Genomic DNA, 11,556 nt, shown 5'->3' with positions numbered 1-11,556 from the left:
TTCAGCTCCACAAAGCGCTCCACTGGAGCAATGTGAAACTACATAGCCTACATTTATCTGCCGAGAGTCAGGTTAGGAGAGAGGGTTGGACAGAGAGAGAGGGGGGGGGGAGAGAGAGTGAGAGAGAGAGATAAAGAGTGTGTATGAGAGAGAGAGACACAGGCAGAGTCTTGTCTATGTTTGCCAGTAAGACAGACCCTGTGAAGTAGTGTCTGTGTGTGGGGCCGCATTGTCTTTCGACGAAAGGAATTTGGATCCCTGCCTCCCCTTGGTGTCATGGTGATGACACAGAAACAGACGAAAATTCAATACTTAACATGACCTTTTTTATGTGAAAGCCAGGAAAACCATTCTGTATGTTAGTTAGAGTGAGGGATTCAATTTAATATATTCATATTTTTACAATGCTACGGTTCAGTAGGTTTGGCTTGGAAAATGGTGTGGGGACATTTCATTGGCAAATTGTCTGGGTAGCCTATGATGTTTTTACATTATATGTGTGGAAAAAAGTGGTGGGGACATGGGTTATCTCAAAAGTGGTAAGGACATGTCCCCACCATCCACACCTAACATTATGCCCATGATAAAATGAATTAAGAGCCCTGAATGCTTTTTTTCATCTTGAAAATTGTAAAGTACGCTTATTTCCATCAATGGTGATACTATTTGGTTTGATGGTTTGATTGTGTGTGTGTGTGTGTGTGTGGGGGGGGGGTGGCATAGCCTACACGGTTTGCTTGGGGTTGTTCATATGTTCATTTCAGATGGTATTTTTTAGTACCTGTAGGCCATTGTGCTACTGTTTGAGCTTGGCTTGTTATGTCACTGTATAGGTGCAAAGTTCTTGCAACCCAACTTTGACACGCACGCCACGCACAGACAGGGGCGAGACGTGAAGTTTGCAGTGAGACGTGCTTCCGTTATCGTTGACACACTGACACCCAATATCGTCCACGTTAAAATAAGAGATTAAAAAGGATAAGGAAAAGAAGCCAGACAGTGACAGCGAGGGTACGCTGACAGACACAGACAGTCACGACCCACTCCGCCAACAACAATGTGTTTTTTGTAAGTCTCAGTGATCGCTCGAGCCTTGGACATCCCAGTCAACTGGACACAGGCTGATTAGTATGCCGGCCGAGAACCAAAGTAAGTGTGAACGGACAGAGCCGTCGTTACGCAACCGAGGACTCAGCTGACAACTGTGAAGATAATTCTTTTAGAGACACAAAGTTTCGGAGCTATTCTACACATGTCGTCTGTGGTGTAATCAGACTATAGGCTACATCTGACTAAAGATAGGGTCTAGCCTACAGGACGAACACAGCAGCAGACTGGCCCAGGACAAGTAGCCTACTGCTGAAGTTTGCCCAAGTGAAAGCCATGCTAAACACACCGTCAGAAAGCAACGGGAATTCACCCCGGGATCCTGTATCGATCAATGTTGGGGGTGAGGTGTACACGACTACGCTGGACACACTCACGCGTTGCCGTGACTCCATGCTTGGCGCAATGTTCACGGGGCAGATACCGTTACTCAGAGACCGGCGCGGGAACTACTTTATTGATCGGGACGGGAAAGTGTTCCGGTACATCCTGAATTACCTGCGCTCAAACACGCTGGATCTACCTGAAGGCTTCAAGGAGTTGGCGCTGCTGAAGCGCGAGGCGGATTTCTTCCAGATTCGCCCGTTGCTGGATGAGATTCGTCGCCACGAGACCGGCAGTGGTACAGCAGTGAGTTGTCGCGCTGCTATGTTGAATGTTACTATAGAAAGTGCCATGCGCGTTCTGCACTTCAACTTAAAGCGTGCACCTGAAAATTATGAACTGAGGTCATGCGCTGTGCGCATGTACGTGGCAAATGTTTTCTGCACATCGCGCGCTGTCGTGGAGCTGATGTGCGTGCGCTTCTCCTACTCTTCAAGAGATGGCCCTGTTGCTCCACAACCGGACAACACCAGGCAGAACTGTCTGCGCTTGGAGTGGGTCCCTTGTCCCGACGAACTACCGCGAGACCAGCACGAGAAGCAAGGGTTCCGGGAGCTGAAGACAGAGTGCGGCGCAGGGTTGCGTGATGCACCCGCCTTCATGGAAGAACTGCTCCGAGTTGCTCTCTGCGAAGGATTCCGAGTAGACTCCGTGTTCCCGGATCCGTCTGATATCCTGAACTGTAGTGTATTGCGGTTTGTGCGCTATTGAGCCGTCCCAAAAACCATCAATGGTTCAATAGTTGTGGAAGTCTATGCGCCCTGCCCTGCACATCCTTAAGGGGGGTTTAGAGTCGCGCGTTCGCGGGGGTTCTGCACAGAGAATGAGCCACAGCGCCCCCCTGTGCAGCGACAAAACGACCCCTGGCTGCAGTACACGCATGTTTCTCCCAGGCTGAAATGTCCGTGAGCTGAGCTATGCTTGAAGACGGTGATTGGTCAATGCGCTTACGGCAGTCCGGGGGGAACTCAGCCCTGATAGGTCAGTTGTGTTCTATTCTTCTACCCTACCGCGGAGGTTTGAAGGAAAACGAAAAACACGATGCAGATGACTTGGCAGGAAATCACTGGAGTTTACTTGACAGGGAGAAGAGAAACTGTTTTTTATTTCAGTAGTACAACTTCCAAAAAATCAATTAGAAATATCCATAAAAGGCCATCATGGAAATGATATGTTTGTAGTGTGGTAGTAGCAAAGAAGCCTCTTTGTTCTTTTGTAGTGTGGCAGCTAGCTCATTAAAAAAGGGTTCGCTAATGTCCTGTAGAGTTTGAATGGGTTTGGCTGACAGTTGCTAAGCTAGCTGTTAATTAGATAGGCTATCTATTGTATTTAAAAATGGCTTTTGTTTCATTTAACCACCTCAACTGTAAAACATGAATAAAGAGAGACTCTTGTATGCTATCATCCATGTCTAATTACGCCACAACTTTTTAAATTAATAGCAAGAAGCCTCTTTGTTGATACAGTATATAGTACAAGTAGTGTGGCTAGCTAGCTTCTAAAACAGGGTTCGCTAATGTCCTGTAGAGTTTGAATGGGTTTGGCTGACAGTTGCTAAGCTAGCTGTTAATATGGACATTAGATGTATTGTATTTAAAACGGCTTTTGTTTGGCATTTTAACCACCTGAACTGTAAAACATGAATAAAGAGAGAATCTTGTATGCTATCATTCATGTCTAATTACGCCACAACTTTTTAAATTAATAGCAAGAAGCCTCTTTGTTAGTGGTAGAATTACGTTTCAGGTGGCTAGTCAACTAGCTTTGAGTTTGTAATGACTGATTTAGCTGGCTAGCTACTACTAGGCCCCAGGTGTGAATGGCCATTCATGCTGTCTATTGTCTTTTAAAATGGCGTTTGTCTTGCATTTAATCTCATGTAGTACTTGACCAAAAATAAACTGATGTTGTACCATCTAATTATGCCCCAACTTTTAGAAGTAGGCTACTAGTGGAATATTACGTTTTACATAGCCAGCTGATTAGCTTTGTGATTCATTCTAGGGACTGGGCTCAACTGAATGAGTTAGTTCGCCCCCTGTTGTCACGGAGGTGAATTGACGTCATTAAAATCTCCTCCTCCCTCCCCCCTTGCCCCACTCTTGAATTTTCGGCGGGAAAAAAAACACCACGCCCTTTCGCACGCATTCGCATGTAGGTCGACTATGAGGCAATACCCCCCGCTGACAGTACGTCTATGCTTTACCCCGCAATCGGCACCGCGTGACTATGCATCAGCCTCATCAGAGGGACAGACTCTGGGAGGCATTTAGCTGTACATGACGCACACAAAACAGGCAATAGGCCTACATCAGTCATATGTAGGTGTTTTTTTTTTTTACTTAATCCCTTAAAAAAGACACTTTCATTAATACATAACAACATGGAAAACAAATGCCGTGTCTCAGATGTTGCACTTGTGCACCTCGGACACTATGTTTCAGTGCGTAATTAATACGCCATACTCACTGAAACTGAACACTGAAGTGCACAAGTGCAGCGTTTGAGATTCAGAAAAAGTGTTAGCTTAGCTTCTGTCTTTTGTAGTTATTTCCCCCCTATCTTGATTAATGTGAAGGCACACACAGAGGTGATTCTTGGGACAGTTGTGGCGCCAAATCAAAAAGTCAAAGGAATACGCATTTTAAATAAATCACCACTACTCTAGGCCCACTTAAAAATGTGAGGTACCTGTCTAACCTGGTGACAAGATGCTCCTCTGGGTACATATGTCGAAATGCAGTGGTCTGATGCGCGGTACAATATTTTGTTATTCTTATAGGCTACCCCTCCTCTCTGTAAAGTCTGTAAAGCTATCAATGCATGGTTCCCTGCATGTGTGTGTGTGTGAGTGTTTGTCATTATGTGTGCTTGGACATCATGCCTGTGCGTGGGTGATCAGTGTCCATGTGTGTACGACTGCATTATAAATAAGCCAAGCACCAGTCAATCAGTGAATTCAGTTCATCATGAATTTATAATAACATGAAGTAAAACACATACATACACAAACACTCAGAATCATCATCAAAACAAAAAGATGGTGAGTGGACAAATTCCAAAAAGGTGGTTAATAGTCAGAAGTAAAATTTTTAAAAAGAAACATTGTTTCCTTCCAACACTGAGTAACCATTAGACCTGTGCACTTGTCTTAAGACCACCTGACTGCGCTGGTTGGATCCAATTTGCGGTAGGTTCTTGTTTTAAGTGGGTTTTTTTTTTCAACAACAACATAATCTATGTACCTTAGACACAATGGAGTAACTGGTGTAACAACTATGTAATGCCATGGTGTTGTACTGATCAGTTTTGACTACTTTTAACACCTCTGGTTAATAGTTATTAACGCAGCAAAGTCATGTCAATGAAAGCAGTGAAACTCCAAGTAAAAGACCTGCATTGCCTCACACCAGTCTCTGCACTTTTAAAAGGGTAACACTTCATTTTAAGGGACCTTTAATTACAGTGTACTTACTCATTAGGTACACTGGGAACAACCAGTGTAATAACACGCAAGTACAACTATAGCACAAGTTATTACTACTATTATCATATATTTTTGTATCTGCATACCACAATGTCAATAATGACCATAATGTACTATGCCGGGGTTTCATGATACTTTGCCAAAGTGATGAATTCTTCCAGGGAGGCAAAGGACTGATTAGAGGCTCAAGGCACCCTTGGGTAGGCCTATGTAGATACACAAAAATACATGTTGTTAGTAATGTAATAAGATATTCTATAGTTGTACTTACATTACAATGTAGCAAAAGAGTAAATACACTATAATCAAAGGTCTCTTAAAACAGTGCTTTTTTGACTTAAACATCTTTATTACAGATGCACTGTGTAAGATGGTGGCCAGAATAGGTATTGCATCTACACTGTTCCGTGAAATTATGCTGTCTACTGCCAAGTTACTTTTCATGAATATTTACTAAATATTGAACTAATATTTACTAGTATGTCCAAAGTACAGGAAGTATTTCAGCTAAAATGCCTATTTCTGTGGAAATTCAAAATGGTGGACCATGGAGAAGATCCCCCTTTTCATCTATGAAAAGTGCAATTTTCCCAGTCATAATAAATACTTAGAATTTGATGGTGGTGGTAAGTACTCATGGAAAAGGTAACATTAGTGAATGGGCAGCATGAATTCTGGAAATCAACTACTAAATATATTACACAGAGCAACTTTAATGAGACAGGACAGTTGAAAGGTATAGGACATGAGGAAGCATCGGGAAATGACCTTGGGCCAGAACTGGCAAACTTGCCCATTGATCCAAGGCGTCCCTAGCACATGCCACTTTGACCAGGGATCAATGTATGATGCCCAAGTTTCCTCCTTTGCATTGCACCATGATGCCAACAACACATCAGACACCTCCCTTTGTGTCACATAGTGCCACCATCGAGAACAGCTTGCTTCACTGACAGGTCTAGGCTTCTGGGCCTTACGCATCATGGTGCAATGCAAAAAAGTGCATATATTCATATATATATATATACACTTGTTCATATATTGATGCCTGGTCATGAATGTACCTTTGGCATCCAGCTATTTTTTGATGTACTTTTCAGACTCTTCAGAACAAAAAAAATAAAATTAAAAAAAATACCCAGTCTTGATATACCTCTTGAACAGTTGAAAGTAACTCTGTTGTTGAGATAATATTTGTCCCCACTCAAAAATAGTGTTAATTTGACTCTTTGGTCAGTGTAACATTTTCAGTGTGAATTCTACCCTAAATACTATATCTGGGTGTGTAAAAGGTTACTCAGAAAGATTGTCGGCCCATTTTTTTCGGTATACTGCAGTGGTCTCAACGTGGCGGACCTTGGGCAAGATCCGGCCCGGGCATGGCAAGCATTTGGCTTGCCATGAGTTTGGAACAAATGAAAACATTACACGTGTGCTATCTGTGGCCATACGGTACGATTTGTTTGGCCCTCAGCCTCATTTGCCCAACATAATCTGGCCATTGGGAGAAAATAGTTGGAGACCAGTGGTATACTGTATAGATAGGACAGTGTAGCAATGCAGGGTGCAAGAGAGAGAAAGAGAGCTGGGGCAGGGTAGGGGAATGACATGACCCAGGCCGGATTCAAACTTGTGCAATTTCCTTGTACAAGGAGGCACATAGTAAAAAATGCAGTGTTAATTCCACACTTAGAGTTTACTCTGGGACCAAATACACTCCAGAAGAGTGATTCTCAAAGGGGCCTCTAATGGTGAAGGGGGGATGTGCAGGCTCAGGTTCGAGATATGCTTGCTACGGGATACGCCTGCGCGTTAGCATGCGTATTTGGTGTACATTTTGTGCGCGGTCGAATGTCTGACACAAGGTGCGCAGACGCGTGCGTATGGTGCAATATTGGCACGGTTGCGAGGAGCGATGTTCCAAATTTTCATGTTGCGGCCACAGTTGAGTCAAACAATATAATATTAATGAGAGCCCCCTTGGCAATCTGCCCCTTGCATGAAATCTCCAGTATCCCTATCCTGGCCCTTATGAAGAGGTGAAGGGGGCATTTGTTCAAAAGATGCTTTCGAAGATGTAAATCAACTCTCCAAGTGTTGAATTAACACTGTTTCTTTTTTATGTATATTTTTAGTGTATATATTAGCTGTGTACTACTGTGTATATATTAGCACAGTGCACCACGCAGTACACCCCTCAAATAGAGATTTGTTTTTTTGGACCTCTTTAGTCAAAAATAGGTTTCAAGGCGGCACTGATTGGAGCTTTGCAGACGTAGCGGTTGACGCGGGTACAGTGATCGTCGTTATAACGACCATCCGCGTGGAAATGGGCGCAGTCCTCACCCCCGCCCAAACCGTGCAGATGCCAGTCATCTGGCTGATTAGGTTTCCAATCACTGAGGAACATATACAAATACACACACACACACACACACACACACACACACACACACACACACACACACACACACACACACACAAGCTGCTTATTAGGAATGTCATGAATGTCTCTCTCTCACTCACACGTGCACACACACACACACACACACACACACACACACACACACACACACACACACACACACACACACACACACACACACACACACACACACACACACACACACACACACACAAACACACACAGTCAGTCTCTCTGTCTCTCTCATAGACACACACACACACACACACACACACACACACACACACACACACACACACACACACACACACACACACACACACACACACACACACACACACACACACACACACACACACACACACACACACACACACACACACACACACACACACACACACACACCTTCTGATGACAGTGTACGGGGTGCCATCAACCCATTTCCAGTGTCCATTGAACTCCTCATCGGTAAGACCCAGCCAGAAGAACAGGGGCATGGTGTGACTGAGAACGAAGCGCTGGCAAGAAAACAGAGAGAGAGAGAGACAGAGGGAGAGAGAGAACTTGTTTTATACATAGTCAATAAACAGTGATGGGCAAAATGGATTCATTACTTACAATCCAGGCCATATTTTCCAAATTCCTTTCCAATTCAGCCGGGTGATTGGCTGGTTGAATGATTGCCTGGTTGAATTGGTCATTTGGAAAATGTGGCCTGGATTGTAACTAATGAATCCATTTTGGCGATCACTGTCAATAAATGATGTAAAATAAATGAAGCCTGCTGTATTGAATGGTGTATGCTACATGTGTACATGAAAAGGGTTAGTGTTCAACAGTTCCATCAAAAATGTGAGTTCCCATTTCACTGACGTGTTTGCTTATTATTTGCTACTACAATACTATCAGACCCGATAGAACACCTTTGGGATGAATTAGAGCTGAGACTGAGAGCAAGGCCTTCTCGACCAACAATCAGTGTGTGACCTTACCAATGCGCTTTTGGAAGAAAGGTCAAAATCAAAATTCCCATAATAAACATGCTCCTCAAACTGGTGAAAACCATTCCCTGGTGAGTTGAAGCAGCCGCAAAAGGTGGAGCGATATCATATTGAACCCGTATGGGTTAGGAATGGGATGGCAGTTGAGTTCATATGTGAAGGTCAAGGCAGGTTAGCGAATACTTTTGGTGATATAGTGTATCTTGGATTGTGCAAATGGAGGTGAGAAATGAATGTTGTACTATCTAAATATTCCACCAGTTGAACCACTCATTGCCCATTGAACCCGCTTGGTCTTATGATCTTATGGGATGTAAACAAAGGTAATTTACGAGGGTGCTGCTGAAATGAAACGTCGCCCTCTACTGTCCTAGCTGTGATTTGCGTTTGCATACAGGACATGTTTAACCTATTAACTTAAATTAACTCTAAACCAAAATACTCGATGTCAGTACGAATCCATCAAACAAAAAGGGCAAGCATGTAAAAGTAAAAAAGGCTTAAGGGTATCCAACTGTGGGGTGGAGACTGTAGTGTTGATTTGTTTGATGCTGTTGTTTTGTTCCCCTTACATTTTGAAATAAAATGAGTTATGTAAATTTTAAAGGGTACCAAATTGTTACTTCTCTCCTCTACCAAGTTTAGAGATCAACTGAAATGAATTGGAAAGTTAATGTGATACAACAGATCTGTAGTTTATGATATGTTTTTTTACTGTAACGAATTGGAGCATTCTCCCTTCTGTTTTTTTTTTTGGTTGAGAAATGTCACCCTGGTAATTGCACCCACATAGTTGTGCACAGATAGGGACGAGGTGGTGCTGAAGCACCTGCCCTTTGTCCTACGGCACAATGTACTGTGCTCCATGTTGACATGTTAATTTACAAATGCTTCACAATCAAAAGCATGTGATAATAACACCATGATATAATATAAAGCCTTTATATCCTAGTAAGGCAGCCACATGTCCCCAATCCCCCCTTCAGCACCTGCCACCCAAAATGTCTGTGCGCGCCACTGTGCACCCCGATCATACTTTCGCATTGATCCACCACCCTAATATCACATAACAGTTGTAATAGTTATGGCATTGGTATTGTTAATGGGGTATTGTAATCATCCCTATAAGCGCATCTTCTGTGCTGCGCTCTTGCGGGAAACATGGCAGCGTGGGCAACAAGTGGTTTGGGCGTAATGCCAAGACAGTAATGATGTGACCGGGTCATTTTCCTTCCTCTGTTTCCCTGTATTTTCTCTACACCACTTGTCTCTGTGGATACTTTAGGTGGTATCACTTGTAGCTGTGCTTGAGGACAATCTCTATTGGTGCTGAACAAAAAAGTTTTTTTTTTTTTTAAAAAAGGTTAGCACTTTCCTTTGGACTTTTTCCTATTTTTTTTCGTCTCTTCGTTCTTTTTTCCATTTTATTCATTCATTGGCATGATGACCTTGCGGTCAGGAGGACCACTGGGTCTAACCGCAGGGTCGAAACGTCATCATGCCAATGAATGAATAAAAAGAAAAACAGAACTTAAAGAAGAAAAAAATCCAAAGGAGTGTGCACATCTTTTTTCAAAAAAATAACTTTCGGTGGTATCCCTCACCATATTATATATGTTATAACTTAATAATAATAATAATAGTTAGCCTGATTATCATTGACTTTCAAATCTCTTCGAGACTTAGTCTGACCAAGAGCATAACAGTTAACGTTTCCCAGACGGCATGATTGACCCACCTCCCTAGGTTTGCCAATGGTTGACTGGGTTCCGACAAAGTGTGTGGAGTTCCCAGATTTTTCCGGAGATCAGAAAAGATACTTGCATTGCTCTTGGCCTGACTAGGAGAAACTCGAAGTGTTTCGCCACTAGGAGGGCATGGCCTGGCTAAATAATAGTACCCAGTGATATACAGTAATATACAGGACTCTAAATTAACACCAGCCAACCGGCTGTAGAAATGCTGTAGAAATTTCAGTTTGGCTAGTAGAAAATCGCACATTACTAGCCACTAGACCCATTGGTGAGTGTGTGTTTGGGCTAGTAAGATTAGCATCTACTCGCCATTTTGGCTGGTGATGAAAAAAGTACATTTAGAGCCCTGGTAATATACGGTACCTTCTCCTCAGCGCTCTTGAGTACGAGCAGCATGGCACCGTGGGTGACACAGGTGGTGCGGGCGTTATGCCAGGACAGCCCAGTGGAGGAGAAGAAGTAGCAGTTGGACCCGAACGCCAGCCAACCCAGCGGACAGCATCCCGTGCTGGTGTCTACACATACACACACATGCGCACACACACACAAATAACCGATAGATGCATGCGCACACGCACATACGTACGCACGCACGCACACATACGCACACACACGCGCACACGCACGCACGCATGTACACACGCACGCACACACACACACCGATAGATGCATGCACACAAGCACGCACAAACACACACACACATACACACATACACACATACACACATACACACATACACAAACAGAAATAGATGCATGCACACACACACACGAATACACACACACACACACACACACACACACACACACACACACACACACACAGACACAGACACAAGAGAGACAGAGTGTGTGTAGGACATGACATGGTATGTATACAGTATGAATGTGTGATTGATTGGAAGTCTTACCATTTTGCATGACTTTCTTGAAACTACACCTGAGCTCAGACAGCTGGCTCTCCAGTGCCGGCAGTGGCTTAGCTGAATCAGCCACTACAGAATCACACACACACACACACACACACACACACACACACACACACACACACACACACACACACACACACACACACACACACACACACACACACACACACACATGGGCACGCACACACACACACACACACACACACACACACACACACACACACACACACACACACACACACACACACACACACACACACACACACACACACACACACACACACACAGACACACACATGCACACACACACACACACACACACACAATGTGTGTTTGAATTTATAGCAGCGGTGAGGAACCTTTTTTATTTGAAGGGCCACTATTAAAGTCCTCCAATTAAAGTCCTACAACCTAATTGTATTGAAAATGTAATTTCTATGATTGCCCCCCAAATATAACTAAGAAAATG

General features: G+C 43.6%; 2 protein-coding genes across 2 annotated transcripts in view; one reads left to right on the top strand and one right to left on the bottom strand.

The window, feature by feature from the left end:
* Nucleotides 1-1,091: 1,091 nt before the first annotated feature.
* On the top strand, nucleotides 1,092-2,264 carry LOC134437816 (BTB/POZ domain-containing protein KCTD21-like). Its single transcript, XM_063187358.1, has one exon. The coding sequence runs from the start codon at nucleotides 1,384-1,386 to the stop codon at nucleotides 2,200-2,202; it is 819 nt and encodes a 272-aa protein (XP_063043428.1). The 5' UTR covers nucleotides 1,092-1,383; the 3' UTR covers nucleotides 2,203-2,264.
* A 2,181-nt stretch (nucleotides 2,265-4,445) lies between these two features.
* asgr1a (asialoglycoprotein receptor 1a) overlaps nucleotides 4,446-11,556 on the bottom strand; it is a 21,619-nt gene continuing 14,508 nt past the window's right edge. The window contains exons 7-10 of the mRNA XM_063186571.1: nucleotides 11,070-11,153; nucleotides 10,522-10,673; nucleotides 7,809-7,921; nucleotides 4,446-7,377 (exon numbers count right to left, since the gene is read on the bottom strand). Of these exons, the coding sequence (XP_063042641.1) occupies nucleotides 7,206-7,377; nucleotides 7,809-7,921; nucleotides 10,522-10,673; nucleotides 11,070-11,153 (521 nt within the window). The 3' untranslated portion in view covers nucleotides 4,446-7,205. The remainder of the gene's footprint in view (nucleotides 7,378-7,808; nucleotides 7,922-10,521; nucleotides 10,674-11,069; nucleotides 11,154-11,556) is intronic.

This window comes from Engraulis encrasicolus, chromosome 21, assembly GCF_034702125.1.
Source record: "Engraulis encrasicolus isolate BLACKSEA-1 chromosome 21, IST_EnEncr_1.0, whole genome shotgun sequence".
In the NCBI taxonomy this organism is placed as follows: domain Eukaryota; kingdom Metazoa; phylum Chordata; class Actinopteri; order Clupeiformes; family Engraulidae; genus Engraulis; species Engraulis encrasicolus.
This window is presented reverse-complemented; position numbering and strand designations above follow the sequence as displayed.